The 27,227-nt window shown below is 40.7% G+C and overlaps 1 protein-coding gene across 3 annotated transcripts in view; it reads right to left on the bottom strand.

Moving 5' to 3' along the window:
* lmo3 (LIM domain only 3) overlaps positions 1-27,227 on the bottom strand; it is a 59,699-nt gene that overhangs the window by 14,398 nt on the left and 18,074 nt on the right. For all 3 annotated transcript variants that reach the window (XM_070992202.1, XM_070992203.1, XM_070992201.1), the window contains exon 3: positions 1,058-1,183. In XM_070992202.1, coding sequence (XP_070848303.1) covers positions 1,058-1,183 — 126 coding nt within the window. The remainder of the gene's footprint in view (positions 1-1,057; positions 1,184-27,227) is intronic.

Here is a 27,227-nt window from a genome sequence, read left to right as displayed (position 1 = left end):
TTCATTAGAATACAGATTCATGCAAAAGACCCAGGATTATTGGGGAGAGGCAGTGGGATGCAGCCAGCAGGAGACTATAAAGGCAGGTTTCTCAGCTTTCGAGCGTGGCCATTCAGAATCGCTATTCGTAGTAGTTCATTTGAAGGGCCTCAGGCCTTAAAGGCACTTGCGTACAACTGCAGAGACCAGTGTTCAAACCAGCAGCAGTACTTTTTCAAATGTTCCAGCAAACACTACTGTCAGTGTTTACAGGCGGGAGTCTGTGAGGGATTGTGTTTGGTTGTTGCATTATCAGGTAGGGACACTTCAGCTCTTACTGTCACTCTCCTGTGAGGAAAGTGTAATTATTTGGTCATTCCAAATAGGAGATTCAAGAGCAAAATATTAACTTTAAAATTAAAATTAAATATGCTCAAGACATTAGGTTTTTATTGTTTCTTATAATCTTATACTCTCTTAATGTATCTAAATGGGGCTGGACAAAACACGAGAGGCACTTAAGTTATTACATTCCAATCCACCACCACTAATTGGTGCAATACTGTTACAGGGCTGTTGTAATGGATTGCATTAAATTGTACCAGTGTGCATAATAAACTCATTGTAGGGACACCATAGTCAGTCAGGGTGACACTGGAGTTTATTAAAGAAGTGTTTTTCTATCAGGTTCAATGCCTCCAAGTTGCTCCCTCTCTTCAGGTGCTGTGGTAAGAAGCAGTGTCCTGAAATCTCTGACCACATCCTGTCTACAGGATACAGGTGGAGGCCCAGTAATGAAGACTGATTGGAAGCATAAATGGCATAAATGTAGCTCTAGGCTGACACTGTACAATAATAGCGCAGGATTGTAATCACTGTGCTGGGTCCAGCAGGTGTCCCGACGGCCTCAGATTTGTCTGCTTAGTCACTGGTGGGAATGATAAATCTCTGATGTGGAATCTTTCTTCAACTATCAGCAGCACTTGGGATTTACTACATTGCAAACATGCTTCCCTGACCAGCCATCTGCCTAGATGCAGGTATGAGAGAGGAGCAGAAGTGTGGTCCAATCACTCACCTCTGATTGCAGAGCTGGCATGCGAAGCAGTCCAGGTGGTAGACATTCTCCTTGGCCCTCATGACCATCTCGAAGGCTGGAATGAGTTTGCTGCAAGCTGCGCAGTTCCCTGTTACACCAAACAACCTGAGCCACCCCGAAACCAGCCCACACACACACACACACACACACACACACACACACACACACACACACACACACACACACACACACACACACACACACACAAAAGGAAGACATACGATGTAAGTCATTCTCCAAGCCTCAGTCCACAAAATTAACTCTGGAAGGTATGTATCTTAGCTTAGTGGGAGGACTGGAAATGGGGAAACTGTATGACTAGCAGAAATTCTTAACTTACATTACATAAAGTGACAACTCTCAAAGTGACATTCTGGCAACATGGCATGTAAAACAGTAGTTTTTCTTTATTACTGTTTATTTGCAAAAATTTTATCTTTATTTTATTCAACCCCTTTTTTTTACTATACGCAAAAGTGAAAGTTTCTTTTACCAAGACACATGACCCCATGGATTGACCATAGCCATTTTATTATGTGACTCCAGAGTCTAGAATTTTTGAAGAATTTAACAATTATGCATCCCATTATAACCTAATAACCAACCAAGCAGAATTACAAGAGTACGCCAGCTTCTGCTTGGTAACTCTGAGACTGAGAGTGACAGCTGTCAAAGAGATTGTGGTAAACACACTAACATGAGCTACTCAGACTGAGATGCTCACTGAATCAGTCATAAAAATAGGTTGGACAGAGCTGGGCTACAGTAGCACAGTAAAAAATAGCAGGGCCACAGCTTGTGCCATAGAAATAGATGGGACATGGGTAGCACTACTGCCCAGGGAGGACCCTATTATTTCTCTGCCTGCTCCGGGGACATTAATGTGAGTATTCATTAGGGATTCAGGACCGCTACTACACAGCGACCTAGACCAGACTACCAAAGGAAAAAATATCTGATAACAAAATCATATAACAAAATAACCTATTAGGCAGACTTCTTGAGGCACTTTTAGCCGTCGTTGTTAAAATGATAAAACGGCATGCCACTCTCAGAGTCTGTAAGAGATCGCAATCTGATAAATGATCTCAGGGCTTGGGATATGCAGGGTTGTTTATTAACCTTCAGAAAGTATGTTTCCCAGAGGCAAAGGAAACAGATAGATTGTGCCCTCATGAATACCTACAGAATTAAGAGCCACTGTCAACACACCTTGACACAATGAAGGATATCTCTTGTAACATGATAGGTGGGTGAAAACAAAGAGGGCCAATTCGATGGATTAGTGCTGACTTAATTAAAAGAATTATGCCTTTTCCTTTGAGCAATCTAAATTTAGCTACATTTGTGGTATCTCTTGTCATTTCTCTTTTCTGCATAAATGTGCATTGCCGGAAGGCCTTCACATGAAATAGATGAAATGATGATTTCTCCTCTTACAAAACCAAGTAATTCGTCTAAAAAAAAAAAAAAAAAAATTAAAAAAGAAAAAGGGATGATATATTTAGTGTGAGATAATGAGCATGAGTGTTTGAGCATAACAGCAGCACTTTGTATGGCATCCTGTGACAAAGAGTCACAGTGTAGCCACCTCTCACAGTGCAGGCGGGGGGTGTCCTTGTCTTCCAGTAATCTGAATCATTTTCAGATAGCATGCACTCAAGGCTCTGGATTATAAATGATGGAAGGTATTTGTGTCAGAAAGCAATGTTTTAAGATTTCTGCCTGTCAGCTTGAATCAAAACGGTGTTCTGTTTCACAGTTTGCCATGTCTATCCATGCTCTTCTCTTATCTCTTGCAAATTTAAGGTGGCCTGTGCTGTTGAAAAGGACTGTCACACTACTTTGCTCTAAGAAATTCGGGGTGAAAGTCCTTGGATCTGTGAATATCCAGTGTTTGTGTGTGTCTCCCATCCAGGAATCAATAAATAAGCCCACTACTTTCCACGGAGGTCGATCACGGTGAAGAGACAGAATAATACCACCAACAAACCTTACTTAATGTAAAAGGTTTGTACACCGTGCAAGCTTACACATTAAAGACAGTAAAAAAGCATCTGAGCATCTTAATAGATGATGTGTAAAGTCTAAAAAATGTCACAGCGCTGCACATAGATTGATCTGGCCCAAGATAAGTATGCTGGACTGGTGAGATAAAGGTCAGTATGGCTTCCCGTGCTCGTATAAATATGTCCAAAAACAACAAAAAAACAAAATAAATTAAAAACATAATTTATAATAACCATCCGAAATATATATATCACAATGATGGGCATACGTCAATGTCTCTTTGGTGTAAGTGTGTGTAAGCATGGTATAATTCACGAGTTAGAATAAAATAACACAAAGGTGTTTTGAAATGACAAGATATCACCATCAGCTCCTCTACAGCTGGTGATTTTAGTAGCATCTCAAATACTCTTTTGCTACTGCAGGAACCTGGTTCTTCTCATAACCCGAATTTTTCAGAACTTGTGATTCTTTGATACAAGGTTGTTTCCTGCATTTTCCCTATTTCACAAACCAGGAGGTTTCAGATATACATAATTAAAAAGATAACAGCGGTACTGGCTCAGTTATTTCATATGTTGTTTGGTAGGCAAGTGACCCTGATTCTAAAAAAGTTTTAGACACTGTAAAACATTAATAAAAATAGTGTTCTACAAAGTGTTCCTGAGTCCATGTAGTCATCTTTCCTACAATCATGTGTTCACAAAGTGGTGAACCTCGCTCCATCCTGACTGAGCCTTTCCAGGAAGCTCCTTTCATACCCAACCTTTACCTGTGGAATGATCCAAACAGGTGTTTTTGGAGCATTCCACAACTTTCCCAGTCTTTAGTTGCTCCTGTCCGTACTTGTTTGAAACATTTTGCTGCACCTAATTCAGAATAACCAGATATTTACAAAAATCAATGAAGTTGATAAGGAAAACCATAAATATACTGTCTTTGAGCTGTTTTAAATTGGGAATATGTCAAAAAGGATCAGCAAATGATCACATTCTTGTTTATTTATGTTTCACACCACATCCCAGCTTTTTTGAATGGGGGTTGTAGGTGCTGATACTATTATTATTTGATTTTACAAACATCAACATCTACAGGAGGTTGCTTGTAACAGTGATACTGTGTGTAGTTTTTGATCTGAACAGTCTTACCTTCAGAGAAAAAAAAGAAATTCTACTTTTGAGAATATTTTCCAGCCAATACATCCATTGAGTTTTCTTAGTAAGGAAATGGAATCTATGTTGAAAAGAAAAGAAAAGAAAAGAAAAGAAAAGAAAAGAAAAGAAAAGAAAAGAAAAGAAAAGAAACATTCGATAAGATAAAATTTAATTTAAAAAATCCAGAGACCCCAGGATTCCCAAACAGAACATCCAAACTCCTAGCCGCTTCTCATCCACTTGTTTGCTGCATAATTCATCCAGTGCCTCCCTGTGCTGCTTTAACTACTGCTTTAAATGATTGAACACCACCTCCCAACCTGTGCTGACTATTGGGAACAATGCATACATTGCCTCCTCAAATCAAACAATCTTTTTGGATGAAGACGGAGTCAAAACACATTGGCTCATCCATGATTTAAAAGATTTTCATATTCATTATCAGAGTGCCACAGATTCCTTTTGGACTGCCAACCAGGACCACAGACTTCCATTGTTAGTAACTTGGACAGTCTCTGTTTTTTCATTTTTACTCATCTACTGGTTCTATCCTTACTTCAATTTTACCAACACTTTTGTTCTTGACCCAGTGCAGCATTCCCCATTTTTTTCTTCAAACAATCTTTTTATTGTTTCTGACAAGCTGAGCTAAAGAAGAGGAGTAGCTGATAATGCCTTCAGAGATTTAACCAAACTGCATCTGTGGCAGCATCAGCATCTATCCAGCAAAGCTCGCTGGGCTCTTGTGTGGCAAACACTCTTCAAAACTGGCAGTGTACAGGAAGGCCCGTCTCACCCTGTGGGGAGGGAAGATGGATGGAGCGTACCTGCCACTGGTCTTCACCGCTCCGCCAGTTTGATGCCACAGATGCTAATGGTTCTCAAGGGAGGAGGCAAATTAAGCGTGGTTTGGTTGTAATGAATTCAACGGCACAGGCTCTAACACAATCAGAGGATGATGGTTTAGAGGCCTCGTGTGCAGGACCCAGGGCCAGGGACTCAATGCTTTCAGCACTGTATTCTAATTGGTAATAAACATATACATTTCTAATGCATCTCTCTCAGGCTGACAACGGAACGGCTGTCTGCCAGATCTAGAAAGCTGCTTACTGTGGGTCTGCTGACAAAAAAAAAGGAAAACAGAATAACATATGTAGAATAGCAGGCTTGACATACACTTCATATCCATGGCTGACAAGATGGCATGTATATTTAAAGAGGTGGAAGATACAACATGAAATTAAAATTCATGCTTTGCTCAAATCTGAATTTGAAAGAGAATAGAGGCAGTCAGTGGCCAATACCTTGTTTCAGTCAAAAGGCATTCACTGTGCATTACAGCCTGGTACGGCTCAGTGGTACCTATTTGATGAGAGAAAAACAGACACCAATTAAATTATTCCACAAGGCTTTAGCCCAGTGGACCCCAAAACCCAATCTGAGTGTGTAGGCCCCCGCCCCTTTGGAAAATGCAGCAGTGGTGTCATGCCAATGCTTTTTCTCAGCTTTGTCGAGCTAAATCCAAGATACAATGACCCGCTATTACTGAGGTGTCGGAAATAGATGCATTAACTTGGAATATGTATATGAATGGAGCCACAAATACTATGTAAATGCAAACATATCTTGTGGCAGAGTTACTTCAATACCTATGCAATTTTCTGTTACAAGATCAATGTTTCATATTTCAGAGAACAAACTGCTTTTAATGTTAAGTCAGCACTGAAAGCTGAATCTCTGAAACACTCTGAAACTTTATGATCACAACTCAAGCCATGATTTGCCAGGACAATGTTTGATGATAATTCTGAGGCATTAGTCTTTTTTTGTTATTCAAATAGAAACATTGGTGAAAGGAAGGTCCTGCTGTAAAGCTTTGGTCATAGCTGTTTGAACTGTTGAATTATTCAATATGACATGTTGAGGTGATACACCCAACTTAAAGGGGGGGGGGGGGGGGGGGGGGGGGGGGCACTGAGGGCATTGCATTACTGGTCTTTCTATGGACTGACATTGCTCAAAAAACAGGCTCCCTGGCACAATGCAACAACACATTCACATCAGCAGAAAATTTTGACCTAACTTCAGTTTTCATGGGAACTATTTTTTTTTTTAACCAAAGAAACAATCAAAATATTAAAATAGTTCAGTGTCTAATAACTATTCTGTGAAGAGTGCCAGGGACACATTTCTGAGACAGAAATGCTGCTGTTGAATGGTTTAAATGTGATTTTCAAAACTCTGAGCACTGCAAACCATATTCTGTTCACTCCAACTATATTGAGGCACAGGCAGAAATCTTACAGACACATATCTCAATGCCTGAGCAGACAAAACCAAAACTATGGATAGGTACCACTACAGAGGAAATATGTTTTTGTAATTTTGGTGAACCAACCCTTCAAAACAAATCGTTGAACACTGCCTTGTGTACAAACTTTGGTCAAGAGTATCAATCAGCTCTTCTATCATTCACCTCACTGGGTTTTCCAGCATCTAGGGCAACAAATGAAGCTTTTTCGGAGTTAATACATTTTGGAGAGCAGGGGAGGGGGGCACCAATAGCACCAGTGCCTCCAGTCACCGTTTGAAATTCCAGTGGCGGCTTTGCTCTCCTTTTCCCTCCCCCAACCCACATCTCTTCCATCCCTCCCACCACTTCAATTGCTCCAGCCTCGGCATGCATTCATCAGCTGCCGGATTAGAATTTGTTTCCTCACAAACCATTGATCATCGGCCTATTACTAGGCAAATGACAGTTAATTACCCACTACATTAACCACCGGGACCCGGGGACCGACTCCCTGTGCCATCAGTCAACATGATGAATGTGGCAAGTTCAGTAATGCACGGCCGTTCCCTCGTCCGCCTGCCACGCTGAGAACAACCTCTGGATCTCACTTCCAGGCACCCAGAGAAAATCTATGGCAATCTGCATAATTACAGGCTCAGGGTTAATAACAGACAAATGATTTGTTGCATCTCAACATAGGCTTTTTAATGGGACCGTCCTTTGTCCATTTGATGATCCACCCTGAATGAAGCCATGCTGGTGTCCCACATAGAATTTAATCATATTGAGGAAAAGCTAAAGTTTGGCTGTGCAACCAAGAAGTCTGTTATAAAAGGGACAAGAGCGACAGGAAATAACTGATATGCTTTGCCTATCAAATGCTTCATCTCAAGAAAATCTTGACACATGCAGGAGAACAGAAACGGAAAGGTGCGGCTGCAGAAAGCCGAGGTGCTGATGTGAACTGTGTCAAGCGGGGGAGGGGAGACAGTTAAGGGTGGCAGATGTAATCAGACTCATGCATTCCTCAATTTTGTCCCCCCGCATGTGTGATTGTCAGTGATTAAACAACTCTAGGGGCAAAATTATTTCAATTACCACGGGCATGACCTGGGAATTGTCCCTGGGATAAGATTTTCCTCCTTGAGTGCCCCGACTTGCCTGGCTGCCGGCTCTATCAGTTCTCATCTGCACCTGGACTCTGATATCCTAATGATGAATTATGGCCTGCTTTCTGAGAGACTGCCGACCATACAGAGGAACATTCCCCTGAACTGTCAGCTTGAAGAGCAGCCACAGAGTGCTACCTAATTAGCTCCTATAGAAAAGGTTGAAAAACACTCACCATTCAACATCATGCATCTCTGAAACTGTGAGAAGAAGAGATAAATTACAGGGGGAGACATGTCCTATCTTACTATCAACAAACATTAGCTTCATCCAAAGTGAGTGCATCAACATATCTTCTCAAATGACAGTTTTCAAAAGAGAAACCTACTCCAACTCATTAAAACATTATCCCTCACCTTCAAGCCCTTCTCCCAAATCTGCTCACAACTAACATCACACAATTCCTGGTCAAAATTTCCTCTGTCCTTAACTGAGAAACAACTCTTTAAAAAAAGCATACTCCAAACAAAGTAATCAGGAAAAAGCTTTCAGTATAGTTTTTGGCAGTGCTGTGTTTAGGTGCATTTTTAAGAGGGTGTAATGAAAGATTTCGAGCCCTGCAGGAGACAGATGTGCAGTTCGATAGGCAGTTCCCTACGCCAACCCACCTGCAGTCCCAAGCTGGGTGCCAGGCTGTGGCACACTAGCCCTGCAATTATCTGCACCAAACATGCACAGTCCCACGAGTCATTGCTCTTCACAGCTAATTTAGCTAATCTCAACTGGAGGGGACGGTCCAAAAAAATAATGTGTCCAGGCGACTGAACTGAAGCCTTTTAGTTAAAATCAAAATACCAGGTTTGTGTCCTGAATGGAGACAAAATGTTGACCCTGTTATTCAAGAAAAGTAAGAGAGAAGCAGAAATCCAATGCAAAAAAGTTTTCTGATATTAACTGTCTGTATTTTGAAACTGATCATCTAATCAATCTAACTAATCATGCAGTTACTGCACTAGAATAAAAAAAACTGAAACATGCTTTTGAAAAATACTGAGACTGAACAGTATCAGAGCTGACATGATGGATGGGCCCCAGGGGGCCAGGCCAGCACATTCAGGAATTTGGCCCTCCCAGGAGAAATCAGCATTATTAGTGTATGGAATATCATGTATTTATTGTGGGATGAAAGTCTGAAAGACTTGGCTCTGTTTCTGATTGTGATTTGCTAGACTGGTTTTGAGTTGAGTCAACCTCAAGAGTTTTTTTTAAGTTAGTATGATGCTTCACTTCAGACAGCGTCTGACTAGCTAGCGTTAACTATTAGCAATTGCATCAAGAAAGCGGTTTACCATTGGGAAAATCTGACCTAATGAGGATGGTCAGTCAGCAGGTGCAGCCACACTAAATGAGAAAGTTCCAGCTAACAATTTTGTAAATAATGAAACAGGAATGTTGATGTTACCACCAAGCTAGCAACTGTAGCAGGGAGGAAAAAAAGCAGCCACAATCATCCCATAGCTCCCGCTATCTCCACTCGCTTCTCCACCACCTCCTCCACTGCCAGGACCTGGGCTGCCATTGCCACCATTAGCAGCTACCTCAGAGCCGCATGGCAACTGTGCATTTGTTAGCAGCCTTTCACTCAACCCTCATGTTGGAGAATGAATCATTGTCATTACAGTTGACCTCAGGGTAGATAAACCCAGGCAGGTACTCCCGGATAGTTTTCCAGTTTGGCTCAATTAATTCAACTTGATTTTTAGAAGGAACTGACTAAGAACTGCAAGACAGAGTGGAAAAAGATTTGCTGCAAGCTTTATTATACACAATCATATTAGTTGTATCATTTTGTGTTAATTGTTTTCCTGAATTGTCTTCCAGGTTTTGGGCAGTTAAAAATATCAGGTCTGCACGCTGTCATAGTCTTGCATAGTGCTGTCCATGGTGCTGATGCGACTGCTGGCTTGTTTTATGAATATGACTTTTAAAAGGAAGTGTTATTCTATATCTATAAGACAAAGATCAAACACGTTAGTTTGCCTCTCTACAGATATACTGACACTGACGCCTGCCTCTCTTGAGTGACAGGCGTACTTTACTGTAAAGTAGTTACATTTTACAGAGTTAGGAAACAGCTTTACCACTGTTTCTCCATCGGTGGCGGAAAACCTAAAACTCCTTTCTACCATTACCTTGCTGGTGGTTGAATTTTGTGATTATCAGGTCAGTGTGGCTCAGCTGTTTTCCATTTTGCTGTTAGCAAAGAGAGCAACAATAGCCTAGTTTACTATTAGGGCAACAAGGCACAATATGGGACAGGCGGACACTGCATTTTAGGAACGCCCCCACTGGATTACAAGGCACGGCCTGTTGCACCTATGATTACAGCAACCACAAACTGTTTCAGCTTTCCTGTGGAAGCCAGGTTATTATTTTAAGACACACTTGAAAAAATGTGAACATTCAATTACCAACAGAAGCATTTTGATACTATTTAGATTTTTGCGATTTCAGTACCATTCACATCAAATTTTCATTTGGTTATATCTCAACATAGACAAATTCATCTGCACAGTTTTGGGGATTTGTTAACCATGTTCATCACCTTCAGTCGGCTCAGCTATTCATTCATGATAAGCTGCTTTATTTAGTTATTGGAAATGACAGGACCACTAAGAGCTTCGGTTAATAGCTTCATAAATCATACAGGCTATACTTCAAAAGCAGGCTAAATGATATTGCCATTGAAGGCCTCTCATTTTTCCCATCAAATGACATTTCTTCTGTGCTTTTGGGAAACAAAACAATGGCACCGCACTTTTGACCTCTCCTTAAGGAAAAGTGACCCCTCTCATCAGGACAATTAAGCTCTGCATAGAAACAGACCCTCCAGTATGTGTGACCCTCCTTCAGACTCAATCACTCGTGATTACCGGCACCCAGTTTGACCTCTTAGCATTTTAAGATTACATGTGAAAAGCCCAATTTAATTACAGGAACTTCAGAACACATGCATTTGCGAGCTCGGGCATTATTGGCAAGGTAATTGCTAGACGTGTGAAGTGAATTGTGGTGTTGGGAGGTTAATGGCAGCCAAGCTTTTCCTAAACACGACATAACAATTATAGGGTGCTTTCAGAGCTTTTAACATCTATGTGCCATCTCATTAAACTGCAAACTGAGGTGGAGGCTGCAGAGACACATACACACATTTCTTTGTATCATATTTTCTGCCATTTGAACCTTTAAGAAACACAGAAAATAGAACAAATGACTAAATGAATTTAGAAAAATGAGTGATGCATTCACAAACATTGCACTTACTTCTGTAGTGGAAAAACATGCAAAGAACACAACCAGCAAATATCTGCTGTGGTTGTAGCTTGTAATTGTCAAATCAAATGTCTGGTTTGGTTCACTTTCAACAATTGGATCATTTTTTTTTCTCAAAAATGCCTTTGACAGAAAAGGAATTCAGTGCAGCTGAACAGTTCCACTAGCAAACAATGAGAGCTGAAGCATGTTATCACACCTTCAAATCAGCATCTGGAAGATGTGAGCATGACACATGACCCATCAGGTGAAATTTGGCTGATTGACACGTTGCTGAAACACTGACATGGATAGGAATATTATAAATATTCCCACCGCTGCCTCCAAGCCAACTGTCACAAGCTGTCAGCAACACTATCTGTTCGTATTCATTGCATTTTCTTATTATCTTATCTGCTACACATCAGAGGAAATCTCTGAACAATCTGCCGTCAAAAAAGGTCAACATTTTCTCCCAACAGTCTTTCTTTGATAAATACTGTGGCTTAAGCTGTCCTTCAAGGAAACTGGTAGAAAATGTGTTGATTCATTTCTTCAGTTTTTATATAACTGAGTGTGTTAAAAGGCACTTCATGGAGGATTTTAACTTTCAGACTGGAGAGTTTTGTGTAGAATGTAGTTTGCATATATATACACTTGTATCAGCTATATCAAATTAACATGAAGAAACTGATCATGATACTTCATGGCAGTCTGCCCGCAACTAATGTCTATTTTATGTTTCAATTCATTTTTCAATTAATCTATGAATTGTTTAGTCAAATAAAATGTCAGGCAACTGTGTAAAAGGCTCTCAGAGTTCCCAGAAGCTTTCTTGGTTACATAAACCGTCCAAAATAAATAAATTTAATAAATAAAAATAAATAAAGTGCATTATGTAGTGACAGCTGGAGAGAGACAGGAGAGGCAGGGCAGAGAGAGGGGATGACATGAGGCAAAGGGTCGGGCAGGAATCGAACCTTGGCAGCTGCAGTAAGGACTCAGCCTTACTGCATGGTACCAGGTGAGCTACCAGGTGCTACATATGTCCCATTGAGGCTCTATACTGTCCCAATAACCTCCATCACTCAATCAATAACCAAAGGCGATGAACTAGCATGGCTGCATTTTTATCAACTCCTCTCTTCTCTCATCTGGATTAAGAGAGCTGAACAGTAAGAGGATGGTGTTTCGGAAAGATTTAGGAATAAATCAAAAGGTGGAGGGAATTAAATTGATTTTGAGTGGAAATTATGTCCTTGACTCAAATACATTTAGTCACTGATATAGTGATGTTACTCACTGTAATTCGCTGAATAATGATGAAAGCACCAGCTTAATCCATTTTTCTTGTATATTTTAGAAAATCTAAATATTCAAATCACTAAGTATCAAAAGCATCCCTGCTTTATGATTGAGTACCACAGTGAGGCATTGTGTACAGGAACACCACCATTTCCTGGGATACAATGGCTCTTTATTGTTTGAAAAACATGGTGATAAGGCAAAAATGTGTGAAAATGAAGCCAAGCAAGCTGTGGAACAAAGGAGACCTTGATAATGAATGGCCTGAGTGCAGCCAATTAAATTAATGAGTGCCTACAAAAGCCTCAGGTCTAGCCAAAACCCAAATATGGAAAAGCATTTAAGTCTGAGTGGCTTTCTATAGCAGTGATGTAAAGCAACTTTTAACTGTTTCTGTAAGGAGCAGCTGTGGAGAGCTGCTACATCATGAGCAAGAAAGCATGACTAAACCATCATTAAGACCACTTGTCCTGTCAGACCACAAGGACAAATGTGCTTTGTGTGAAAGAAGTTCAAAACAGCTCCTGTACTAACGCAAGTTTTTCAAGGCTGACACCCGAGTCAATATTTCTTCACTCATTGGTCTTTTGTTCTGGTATTCAGTATCTTTAAAGATACACTCCATGATGTTGTTAGTAACAGAAAAGCACCCTAATTCCCAAATTTTCTTTCAGCTCACTGAATTTCAGCTGTGTCGAGTTTCAAAACATCTTCAAATGTGTGATCCCATTTCCACCTGATCTGTATCTACATACCCTCTTAAGTCCTCTTGTTACCTTGATTCTGCTGACACTGTGTTCTGAGCTCAATATGCAACACACTGATACCACCCTGATAAAAATCAAGCCAATTTATTCAAGACAATTTAATTTTAAGAAAATAATCTTAACTCAACAGCATTTACTTCAAGTTCAAGTTCAACCAACTATTAAAGTCTTCAATAGCAATAATACTCCCTCACTGAGTTTACTTGGAGCAAAATCAATGTCAAGAACGCTCTGAATAACTCTGAAGGGATTTTAGTGCTGACATATTTAAATATGTATCTGTGTAATTATTTTGTATGAGCTTTTAGGTGAACAGACCTTGATGTCTGTTTTTTTGTCTCCTTTTTTGACATTCAGTGGTCATTCATGCTCAGTTTTTTTAAAAAGTGTCTTCAATGTTCAATTTCTTTACTGTTCAGTAATCTGTCTGTATATTTTCTACTATTTTCAATCTTTTTAAGAGCTTCTTCCAAATCTGAAATCCTGAAAAATCTAACAATACATCCGCAAAATCCAATCAACTGCGTTTCAGGAGGGATGGAAAAAAATGCACATTACCATCAGCACATTGTCAGATCCTCGTACCATCCAGAAAATTAAGCAGAGTTGTTATTTTGGGCTTTGTGATGTGTTGTGAAGTCAGCTGGCAGGATGATTTCTGCAGCTCACCACCTCTGTCTGCGTGCTGTGGAAAGGCCCAGCTCTCCCACCCATTGATCAGGCCTTCTTAATGCAGTGGAGGTGGCTGAGAAATCACCAGACTGACACATGGACGCTGCTCTGACAGCACGGCTGCAGATCGCTTTGATTGCCTCTTTAGCATTTCACAGATTAAAAGCGTATGGAAAACTGGTGGAAGGTGCAATCAATGCAGCAGCAGCCCTCTGCAGTCACTGCTGTGTCCTCCAGCCTCTCACCACCATGTACTCAGATACACATCAGATATACAAGAGGCAGGCATGACCTCAGCAGCACATTGATTCTTTTATACCCCAAAAATCAATTATAGATTGGATGCCTTCTCAATAATGAGTCTTTGTATAGATTTGGTTTGACTGATTTCTTTCAGTTTTAGGGTCTTGGCTTGGATAAAAATCCCAAGATGATGCCTTAGAACAGGTGAAGCTAATGCTGTTCTCAGTTTATAAGTCTGAAAATGGTTTTTTGGCAGCTTCTCTAACAGTAGATATCTCTTGCGCAGACAAAGTGATGCAAGCCTGGATGTTCCAACACTGTCAGGTAACTTAATGAAGTTGTTAATTCCTTTGCTGAGTGACTTGTTTGTCGATGTGCCCTGGCCAAGGGCAAAGCAGTGTGTAGCATTAGCATTCCTCTCTTTCTTTTAGCTTCCTCATGAATAAATCAGGCTGTTAAAATTGCCACATTTACATCTCATTTTACAGAAGCGTAGCACAGCGACTACAACTAGCTCAGCTTGGTTACGCAAGCCAGGCTTTTCCCTTCCTCATTGTGGCGTGTGTTATCACAGAGATTCAGGTTCGTCCCTTCACAAAGAATCACACTCGTCCATTCTGAGTAGTGTGGTTATCATGAAGGACAGAAGAACATCAAAAGCAGGATGTTATGTTTGCAAACCTTTTGCACCATAAAAACAACAAGTCCTTTCAGAGCTTACAAAAGGATTCTATCATAGCATGTTCTCACCAAGTCAGCACAGAGCAACTTGACCAGCGGTGATCACTGAAGAGATCTTGCTGCCATGCGTCCTGGGAGGCAGCGGCTGGATCAGGGCTGGGGGGATGGCGGGGGGCACAACAGTGTCTGGCAGTTCCGCTAGGCCGCCCACTAATTGAGAAGTCGCTCAGGGGTTCAGCACAGGCCTCACAGCTCTGCCTATACCATCCAAATAACGCCTGTAAGTGGGGCTGACACCAACCAATCAGCATTTTGAAATCCTGTTTTCCACAGTGCTGCCTCTGCCCCCCTTCCATCCCTCACTGTTCTAACAGCTGCAGCCAGCTCCAGTCTCCCTGGCTAGCACTCGTCTCCACGTCCTCCTCTCCTGCACCCCCACTTCATCTCCATAAAGGCCTCATTAACCAGGGGTGGCACAGAGGGCCTGGATGAAGCCCACCACGTCTACACACAGTGCCATGTCCTCACACACTGCCACATCCGCACACACCATCACAATAATTGGTGGTGATCTGAGCTGATTGACTGCATCTCAGGTTCAGTGTAACACATGTAGACATGCTGCTTGACTCCATCTCATGTACTTCCATTAACAATATGAGGTGACCTCTTTAATGTGAAACACCAAGAAGGCTGCAGGATGACTACTGTGACAGACATCCACACTGTTTCAGCCAAACATGAACGTACATTTTTTTCTGTCAGAAAGTAGCAGAATACACTGGTGGAAGAAGTATTTATTTTTTAGGTAGCAGTCCAACTTTCTTTTTCTTTTTTTTAATTAAGCACTGTTGGGTAAGTACTGAAAATATTTACTCAAGTAAAAGTACAACTATTCCCATAAAAAACTGCTCAAGTAAAAATGACCATTTCACAAACCTACTTCCATAAAAGTAGAAAAGTACTTTGTTTTGTTACTTTGTGTTTTAATATTGTTTAGTGTGTGGTGACCAGAAATAATTTTATGCAAGTCAAGTGTCAAGTTTTTGGTCAAGAGTCTGAATCAAGTCTCAAGTGTCTTTAAAAAAAAAAAAAAAAAAGTGTTACATTTGCTGTGCATCAGGTTAGAAATAGCTATACACACACACACACACACACACACACACACACACACACACACACACACACACACACACACACACACACACACACACACACAAAACCTACATTATCTTCATAAAGGTATCATTCTATCAAGTTGGCCGGCCTACTGTTGTATATAGAGGGATAGTGCATGACATGAAAAGACAGGACTATCCGCCCATATTTACTCTCTTATTAGGATTCTCCAAAAAAAAAAAAAAAAAAAGCGTTTTCCTGAATAAATAACAGCTGGTAGCCTACTGAGAGAAAGCCAAGATCAGTTTCACTGGCAATACTCCATTTCATGAATTCATTATCAGGCATCACTATAAAACAGAACAAAGACTAGTGAATTAGAGAAAAGAGGAGTATAATAGCTATCAAAAGAAAGTCATGCTCTGTGCAACAAGAGGAATCTCTTAATATAGCAGAATCAGTCCAGTCACACAGTCCAGGCTGTACAGTGCGTAGCTACATTTGCTCTGTCGACTGAACACACTTTTAATACTCCGCTAATAGAAAGTGAAAATATTTCATTTACATACAGACAGACAACCGTTAACACGCACAGTCATACCTACAGGTAATTTAGAGTCGCCACTTAAACCAACCTGCAGGTCTTTGGACTGTAGGGGTGAGCCGCTCAGGCACAGGGAGAACCCAGAACCTTTCCTGTGAGGTGAGAGTGCTAACCACTGCATCACTGTGCCACCATATCACATCATATTATCAGTTGATGCAGGTAGTGCAATGTTTTATGACTGCAGTTGTAAAATGCTGTTGGCGATGAAAAGGCTTATGTGGACGGAGCCATATTTGACACAGATTTATCCACAACACTGCAGACATGTCCTCACTGCTGTAAAATGACACGCGCTGTCCTTTCTGTCTCTGGACATGATCAGAGTTCAAACAAACCCAAGCCCTGTTGAAGCTTCAGCCCAAAGCATCCACTGGAACATCCCCAGCGAGTGTGGGGGAGAGATGGAGCTCTCAGGCCACAATCACTGCTCTCTGAACCTGCAGCAGCAGCCCTCCTTGCTCCGAGCCTCATCGGCCTCAGCTGATCCCAGACCAGAACCCTGGTCTCTGAGCTGCTCTCAGCCCTACAGCTACATGTGGCTGGATCTTCAATGAGCTGGTAACCACTGTCTACTACACAGACACCTGCACACACACATGCAGAGGTTAGAGGTCATACTGGGGGGGGGGGGGGGGGGGTATTTGACTAACAGGTGCTCTATCTCTGTATTTGTCCTCCACCTCTTAGTATATCTCCCTCTTCTGCTCCATCTTCTCACTTCACTTCTCACTCTTGTCATCAGGCACAAAGCCAGACACTCGTCTGGCTTCATCTGCTCCGGCAGGACACATTAATCATGCATAGCTGTATTTGATCCTACCCGCCACAACACATCTGCTTTTGTCACTTGGAGCAATTTAGCATCAATAGTTAAAAACAGAGAGAAGTTCAGGTTCACAGGGGAGACGGTTCTCCTCCCTCTCGGGCTTCGGATGGGTTCCACCTCGCCCTCCACCACACTCCTTTCCAGAGGTGAGAGGAATTATTTATTTTTTGACTGTGAGAGTGGGATTGTATACAGGGTGAAAACTGTGGATGATTCCCAAACAGAGCCCTGAAACAAAACAAAACCAATGTATGCCAAAGCCTGTAGGACTGAGGAGGGGAGGGGGTGCTGCATATCACTGTGTGTCAAACAGCAGGGCTGTTATCATGCTCTCACATGCCTGCAGAAGAGAGGCAGCAGCCAAATATGTGGTGGCGCTGCAGCCAGTGGTGTGTTCCAGGCGAGGCATGGGGCCCGTGCTGCAGAGGCAGTGATCACAAAGGGCCCTTTACATATACATAACAATAAACAAGACAACATATCGCAGCACTGCTGGTACAAGCCGCCTACTTCAGCAACGATACAACAACAAAAACATAATGATAATAAGTCCTTAATTTTCCTCCACAGGATCAGATTATGATCACTTGACCTTCTGACTGATTCTTTTTTTTGTGAATCCTCAATCACTGCAAAATCAAAACCATCATGGTGTCAAGATCAAGTCAGGATACCTGAATTTCACAAAGCAGTAAGCACGTCAGGATACTCACATGCAAGTGTGAGTCTGTCCTCACAACAGGGATGTACGCTGTATCCGAAAACAACACAAATACAGCTTTTGAGTGCACTGAACAAATCTCTCAACATTCCTGGTACCTTTGCAAACTGCGTACATCACATCATCTAATTTACTTCCTCTCCAAACTCATTTGTATATATTTGTGTGTTGATGTATGACGTTCACACGTATTTCTACTTCCATTACACATATGTAAAATTCCTATCTTAAAAGACGAAATCAGTCAAATTACTCTTTTTCTCTTCTCGCATTTCTTGTTGTGACACTTGCTGCAAAACAAATTCCTTGCACAAGTGTAAAAAAAAGATAAATAAATAAATAAATAATCAAAGAATGAAAATGAATAAATAAAATGAGGAATATAAGTTAATTTGTTTGACTTTTCTGGTGGCTGGACAAAAGGTTCTTCAGTGGATGGGGATGCACTGATGCACAGTTTCAGTATTTCCAGCATTTCTAAATGTTTCAAATGAATTATGCTTTGCTGACAGGTATCTGTTGTAGTCATGCGAATAATAACTGTTATCTCTCAGAAGAAGGTGAAAATTGCTGTTATACTCCCACAAAACCTCAAAGGGAGGAGATTTGGGTTGATGACCTGGCATACAATGTATCTGACCTTAAAGAAATGTTACCTTAAAATAACAGTGCAATTACTGATTTGTAATAGGTATAATCATGCCTCCGTCATTCCCTCTCTTTGCCCCACATGCCTGTTTTTTACTATGTAACTTGGGTCAGAGGATAAGATGTTTTGTGAGACGTGAGTAACACATGGCAAAGTAAAGTAAATGTGACCATAGCTGCTGTTAGCAGTTAGCCATGCAGCTTGTTAACTCTGCACAGACAAGACTGGGAGCACTGTGGGGAGTGTTTGTGTTTACACCGCTGGATAGGAACTTTGGATGAGTCCCGGAGTAGGGACTGTTGGTGGGGAGCAGCACTGGGATGGGCACCACAACTGGAGCCAGGTGAATGGGCAATGAAACTGAGCTCATGACAGAGGCCGAAGAGGACGCTGACAGAAGAAGCTAAGAAGAGAAAGAGAATGACCGAGTGTGAGGCCGGATAAGAGGAAATCTCCCACTGGCTTTTAGTCCTTCACAAAATAAAAGACTGCAAGACAGATACTGAACTGACCTTCTTGCTGCTGGGTTGGTACTAATATTAGCTGGCTTGCTATGTAATGTTAATTTTGTCAGCTATTCTTCTGTGTAGCCTTAGTCCTGTGTCAGATGTTTTTTATAAGATGTAGGAAAACTTTAATCTGTTTTTGTGAGTTTGTTTGTGTGAGTTTTACTTGAGAAAAAAGTCTGAGCATTTTAGTCTTCTCTTAGTCAAACACACACACACACACACACACACACACACACACACACACACACACACACACACACACACACGTTCACACACAGTCCAGCATATAACTGACACTTGTCTTTACTGGCACACACAGCTCTCTCTCTCTCTCTCTCTCTCTCTCTCACACACACACACACACTCACACACACACACCCATTCAGTCCTGACTCTGCTCATTGTGTAATGCCGGTGATGCCGGTGTAGTCCTCACCCCCCAATCCTCCTCACGCCATCTTCGCTCTGGACAGGCCAACCTCCTCCAGCCTCAGAGGACAAGGCTTCGAACTATGGGCGACCGCGCCTTTTGCTCCCAGTCTGTGGAATGCTCTCCCTGACCACCTAAGGGCACCGCAGACTGTGGATGCTTTTAAAAAAGGCTTAAAAAATCTTAAAAATAATCTTAAAATCTTTTTAGAAAAGCATTTGCATAGACTGCAAATTTGAAGTAATTTTTGTTTGTTTGTTTTGTTTTAATTCCGTAGACCTATATGCAGCCTCACTCTGCACTAATTTTACTTGTTTTTATTCTGATGTTGTTTTTCTTACCCTTTTTGCAATGTAGCACTTTGAGGTCATTTATTTGATGTAAAGTGCGTTATAAATTACATTTATTATTATTATTATTATTATTATTATTATTATTATTATTATTATTATTATTATTATTATTATTATTATCAGTCCTGATATGGCACACAGAGCACAGAACAGGAAACCAAAGTGCAGCACTTGGAAAAAAAAAAAAAAAAAAAGTCAATAATATTTCATCTCCTCTTCTTTGTTGATGAAGAAAGTTGAATAAAATTTGGTCAGGTTTTTATTTTCAAAACAATAATTCAGTCTTGTGTTATTTCATCAACAATGCACATAATCACAGTGTTTAATCTTGTTGCCATTGTGTCTTGCTCATGGAAAAAAGATCATTAATGAGCACATTTTGTCATAGCTTTGCTCACAAAATCAACACTATATGCTATGACCTGTGTTGTTGTTCTTGCATGATGTTTGGCTGCGTTAGCAAAGGGTGTTGACTTGCTAGTTTTTGATCATGTAATCATAAATGCACATGTACAGGTATTTACAGAAGTGGTGTATACTGTAAGTGTATTGCAATCTGAAACTGCGGCTAAATCGCAAAAAATACCAGGTGCATTATGTTGCTATTACAGTGGAAACAATGGTCCACATCTCCTACCACGGTCTTTCCATAATCTTAATCAAGCAGTCTTAGCTACCTTCACCAAACCAAACTCAAGCTCATACGAATCTTTTTTGTAGTTCTATGCATTTTGACAAAATGTCCTTCTTTGTTGCTCTACTATGAGGAATATGTGGCAGAACATTTCAGCTAAATAATGAAACCATCATTTGGATTTCTGCGTTTCACTTAATACAAGAGTCTTATGCTACATCTTGAATGTGTAATATTGCAGAAAGTGAGGGAAAAAAGTTTTTTCTCAATTTTAAAGCTACTTAAAGGGAAACTGAAGGGGAAAAATCAGAGTTCAGGAGGTTAACCATGGCTACAGACAAAACACAATCACTTAAAATACACTTTCCCTTAACCATTTTAACTAAAGCCTTGACATTTTGTTTCTTCTCTATCAAAGAACTTCCTGCATAGCAGATTAAAAATGGGCAATACTTGAGAGCCAAACCTCTCCTTAATCCTCAAATCCTTGTGGATCATTGCCAAAGAGGAAAAGGGTGGAGGGTGAGCCATTAATATATGCATGGAAATGACCTGCAGCACTCCCCATAAAGAGGGGGCAGCAAAGGTCAACTAGCCTCCAAACTGCACTTGGGTTTAATTAAAAAGACAAAGAAGAGCATAATTTCGGAGTGGACAGGCACGATAACTGTTTGGTGAGAAGGGGAGCTGGGCTCGGGCTCTTTCAGCAGGCCCATGTTCCCCTTCCCATAAGGCAGAGCGCCATCTTCCCATCCCTTTGATGTCAATATAGACCATTTATTAGGGCCATAAAGGTTAATCTGGAAGGAGAGAGGATATCAAATTGTAGGGATGAGGAGAGAAGTCCACATGAGCTAACACTGTGGAAGGAAGTTAAATTTAGCCTGAGTCCAGTCAGCAGGTAATAGAGTTACCAACATCAACTTCTACACTGTTTGGAAAATTAAATGAAAACCTTGAAAGAAATTTAATGCTGACACTTTGGCGCCCGTGACCAGAGTGGGGCATGGTGGGTTTCAGACATTTAAAAGGCTTGATTTGCTTGAATGAATTTAACGCAATACGAGTCAATATTCATTACAAAGATGTCTGCCTGGTCAGAGGGGGTTCATGACTGGGTGGGTCACATGATTTCCAATATTACAAAGTATCAGGAGATGATGGATGTTTTCAATTGCACAAAGTAACTGACTCAATGAATTTTTCATTACCCTAGTTGATATGTTTGGGACACTGAATTAGATAAGCCCACTGATGAAACACAGTGCCTAGGCTGTGCATCAGCTGGTCCTCGGGGCTATACAGGAGGCAATACACTCATAGGATCTCAGTAGATATAGAAATATGATCGGATTTGGGTGGATTCCACACTGTTGTTCCACCAGTAGTTAAGCATGACCGTACTATAATGACTGAATGGAGGCTGTATAGCAACACTAAAAGATAGACATTCTGAGGAAAAGTGGCCCATTAGCCTTGTGTCAACACAAAATTTTCCAATTTTTGCCCTTATTCCAAAAAAGCCATTGCCAATATTCCACTAAGTGTTTAAATAGCCAGTGAAAATGAATATTCCACTTATCCCATCTACATTCAGTTGTGCATACTCTGATTATTGAACACAACCTCTCTCCTTCACTTGTTCAGCCTTCTTGAAAAAAGATTTTCATATCCAAGTCTTTTGTTTTAAAGTAGGTGTGTTTCTTCTTCCCACCACATATGTTGGCTTTTCTTTTTTGCATGCATCTCTACCCCAGCCTTTCAAACTGCCCACGTCTTATTCTTACAACATTTCCATGGACCACCTTCTCAAATAAATAAGAAAAAAAAAAACATGACAAAGGTAGAATTACTGTCTCATGGTTATATATTCATCCACCAACCAGTCAAGTTGCAATTTACGTCCATGTCTGTCCAGACTCATAATATATGTAGAAGGTGACCTATTCATTTGCAATAGAGGGTGCATTTTTAGCATCACTGATGCTACTGAATGATCATAGAAATATTTAAGGAATACTATGGGAATAGTACAAGCAGCAGTGTGTCTCTATGATCCTCTTGTGACTATATGTTGCTACTGGTCATCCATCCATCCATTATCTATACCGCCTATCCCTTTCGGGGTTGCGGGGGGCTGGAGCCTATCCCAGCTGTCAATGGGCGAGAGGCGGGGTACACCCTTTTAGAGTCATCAATTAACCTAATGAGCATGTTTTTGGTCTGTGGGAGGAAGCCACGCATGCACGGGAAGAACATGCAAACTTCACACAGAAAGGCCCCACCTGACCCGGGGATCGAACCGGCAACCTTCTTGCTGTGAGGCACACGCACTACCTGCTGCGCCACCGTGCAGCCGCTACTAGTCATCATGAGTATTTATAGTATATAGTTTAGAGAATTCTATAGATCCAAGACAAGATCCAACTGACACAAGAGTGGGACAGAGAAAAATGGAGAATTACAAATCTGTCTGCTACTTCAGCACCACGGACAGCGCCATTGATTTATCAATACACCGCACAGTTAGGCTACTGATATTTCAGAGTCATGGTTGAGGCCAGAGATTCTAACTTGCACAAACCTCAGTCAGATAATGGATCAATGAGTCAGACAGAGAAGACTAACATATTCAACTAACTTTCTTGAGCTGTTGGACTCGGTAACACTGTTTTCACAAATGTTGGTATTTAACTTCGTCAGACCAATTTACAGTTCAGTTAAAACTGATGGAAATGACGCAGAAAATTACAAAAACAAAACGAATTGGCCTAAACTGGGTTTTAAAGTCAATTTCAGTGACTACCAGACTAGCTCTGCCATTAGTGGAAAAAAATAATTACTTAGATAAAAAAAACAAAAAAACACAATTGTGTCAGCAGTAGGAGAGAGCAGGATTTGATGAGCCAGGGTGCAAGTTGAACCGCTTCATGTATCCTGGCAATGATGAACAATTTGTGTGCAATAAACCTACGTAGTGATCCAACCGGCCCATTGTGTCTGTGTTGGGAAAACGGCTTCTCATTCTATAGTTAGCAATAATAAATATTCAACAAAAAGCCGTTTCCAATTTCAAAATAAAGCTTGCTGAGAAACATTTCATGTGACGGTCACAGTTTGGTTAGTGTTGGGAAAAGAGAGAGGTTTCATTTAAAATGACTGCTTTGTGAGGGTCGTGTGTGGTCCACCACTTACCCAACCTCCTCCACCTCAAACGGTACTTTTTTTGCCTTTTAAACTACATTTGTCCTTCACTACTGTCATTATCAGCCCCTGCTGGTACTGCACCCTCATACATGTGTGGTCTTAGAAGCTGTGCTAGTTCCAGGCTCCAGTATCTGGCTTAGACTAGTGTGCATCAGAGAGCAGCAAACTCAGGTTTAATATATATTGACTTCTTGCACTCTTTGGGCATGTTTGGTTTTTGTTTGAAGGAAATAATTCTTTGGCTGTTGTTGGCCTGTGGGAAAAGAAATGAATGCAACTGATTTTCTTTTATTTAATGATTAATGTTGTTTTAAAGACAATAACTTATAGGCTGTGTTAGTTCCAGGTTCAATATGTGCAATATGGTCATTTCAATCAGTTTTCAATAAACATTAAACCAGCCTGGCCTTCAACTTTTTTAAATTTTGGCCTACTGCGTATTTGGGTTTGACACCCTGCTCTAGCAGATCTGCGGGTGCCTACACACTTAGGCATGAGACTGGGCTGATTTGTGTCACGTGACCATGAATTAACATGCAGAGCCTTTCACGTCATTATGTCTGTGATGGAACAAGACCAAGGTCTAACTTATCCTGGCTTCTATCCACAGAAAAACTGCATATAATTAAGAATGAGTGTTTAATTCATTTTTTTTGCCTACATTGTCCATGTCCATTCCTTTGGAATTCAGCATTCTAATATGGATAAAGCATTTATTTTGAGATACATTGGTGCATAAAATCTTTGTGTTTTTTCACTTATTAGTGTTCACTGCATTGACTTTCTATGAAATTGTGTTACCTCTGAAATTGTACTGGCAAAACATTATTACCCAACTCTTTTCCCTCTATCCCTACACTAATTAATAATAATCCCTAATTAATATAATATACATATATCATTACATACATAGAGCAGCAATAAAAAGATTAGCAGGAGTAACATTTTAAGGTCGATTTGCCATAAAGTTTATCTGTGAATCATCATCATTACAACACAAATGCTTCTAATTGTTGGAGTTGAGTGGTAACTGAGGAGATGTGAAGGAATTGACACCTCTGCTGAAGCTGTGTGACTCAAACCTTGGACAATTACATAACTCTACCAAGAATATGTGGCTGTCAAAAATCAATACAACAACAACAGCAGGCACAAAGTGAAGGCTGCACAAGCACAGCCGACTCCACTGCTGAACCATTACAGCAAACGCCACGCTCAGCTAGTCTGAGCTGTCTGTTCACCACTGTGATGATCATCGTCTCTTCACCTTCTGGTCACACTCAACATCACGACAAGCAAAAGTGAATTTTCTGATAGTCAGGCATATGTCTGCTCATATAGAGTCGACTCCAACGCCAAATCCCTGGAAAACCAACAAGAACAATAATGTTTGTCTAATTAATTGATGTGAAGCAAACTGAGGTCATGCTGCAGTTTATTCTCAAGCAGAGTCAGTCAGGAGACATATTTCCAGGCTTGTCCATAGTTTGACTGCTGAACGCCATGGCTCGGCTCATACCAATGCACAGCTACATGATATTAGACAGCAAACTGCTGGATCTGCTGGATGATTTATGAAGATTTGTTAGAGCATGTTATCAACAAAAGTACCATAACATATGACACAATGAAACACCCAACACTTCCTGCACAGACTTTTCACATTAAAAGCCTTCCAGCAGATCATTGAGCAACAGCCCAACAGGGTGTTAAACAAAATACTATTACAACTACTATTACTGTATCAGTTTTGTACTTTCTATTAGAAGCAAACTGCACTGCACAGATATGAAGCTATACCAGGTTATTACTTCCAGTAAGTTTTTCTGCATGTATCCATTTCACAGTAACTGTATGATGATTTACATTCTGTATGGTTATAACAAATTTGCATTCCTCATATTTGGCCTCTTTTCTTTGGTCAAATTTAGCTTTTGTCATTAATTTCCAGTAAAGATTTAATAATTACAGTGTCTGTGTAGAGTGAGTCTGTGCAGGATGGAGTCATTATCAGAGTTAACATGAAGGGGTCACAGTCTTTACACACACATTATATATGGTGTTTTTTCAAAGCTACTTGTGATATTGGAGGAGTAACTATCTTTAAATTTGAATATTTAAGGCAGAACCATAACAAATGTGAAGGTGCATAGTCTAGGGTGCCAAATAAAAAATGTATATATTGAAAAGGTACGTGAATAAATATGGAGGGAAAATATGTCAAAACAATGAGAACATTTTATGCACTTTCCAAACAAAAGGACCGGCAGCTGTGAATCACACCATGGTTCTTTCACCTCTCACTTTCCTGAGCTACATGTGGCTTTAAGTGAAATCATATGTGGAAAAACAAAGCCTCTTGTGCACACAGGCCTCTTCATTCAATACCTACAGTATGCAGTTACATCACTGCTCTGGTGCATGCAGAGCTGTATCATCAGCAGTAGAAAATACAAACCCAAACAGGTTTCTTAGAGAGGATCAACTGTCATTCTCAGGGATCTAAGAGTTAACAGAATAAATAATGTAGGAGTTTTCCTCCTCCGACAATCTTTGACATCATCCCTCTCACTGTAACAGCCTGAACCATCAGACTCTCCTCTCAGTGATCGTGTGGGAGGAATCACTGCAGCAGGACACATCTCAGCTCCTTTCAAATCCCCAAAACAAACAAGAGAAAGTCATGCAGCAATTTTAGGACTTAATGCTGAGGCATGAAAATATTATGCTATAGGTGTGATAGCAGCATGGGAAGAATTACCCCATTCTATTCCTCAGCACAGATCAGATCAAATCATAACATAGGCCACACCGTGAACCTTGACCCCACCAAAACCAATTTCATTTGAAGAGATGGAGGGGTGAATTATGCTGAGGACGTTAAAGCTGGATTTGTGATGCATGCAACTGAGTGAGGCCTAAAGAAACCTAATGAAAAGGTTAGAGGGAGGAAATTGCAGTCACATATTTCCCTCTGTCAAAAGAAATATCTAAAAGAAATAGGAACATGTGGGACTCGGATACAGTATACGCTATTTCTGTATGAGCTGTTGTAAAGCAATGTCAGGATGCAAAATACTGTCCTGCTTTGAATAAAAAACAACAAATTCATGTTGATGTTGCCATATGATTACTCTTAACTGCATGCCACACTTGCAAACCTTGATCACACCCACTGTATTTTCACCGAAACTACACTGTTGTGCTGCACAGCTAAAATGGCTATAAAAACCCCATGAATTCCACTAACTAGAGATGTCCCATAATTTGACTGGTGATTAGCATTTCTCCCATTTTCATCTCAGCTCCTCCCGGTAGCTCTGCACTCACCAGCCATTAGAATTTAACACTGCCATCAGTAGTTTATGGACAAAGCAGGGGTGCAGAGTAAGAGACAGAGAGAAAGAGTGTTGAAAGTTATAGCCCTGACCTATTCATATTCTAATACCTTCAGCTCAGTGGTAAAGGTATGCTTAAAAGCGCCAGGTGGTGACATCTTAATTTTTCACGGCCGAAAAATGTGGCTACGCGGCTCTCCCCTCTCTCC

Source organism: Chaetodon trifascialis, chromosome 22, assembly GCF_039877785.1.
Source record: "Chaetodon trifascialis isolate fChaTrf1 chromosome 22, fChaTrf1.hap1, whole genome shotgun sequence".
NCBI classification, from domain to species: Eukaryota; Metazoa; Chordata; class Actinopteri; order Chaetodontiformes; family Chaetodontidae; genus Chaetodon; species Chaetodon trifascialis.
Note: the sequence above shows the minus strand (reverse complement) of the source record. Positions and strands in the feature narration are given on the sequence as shown.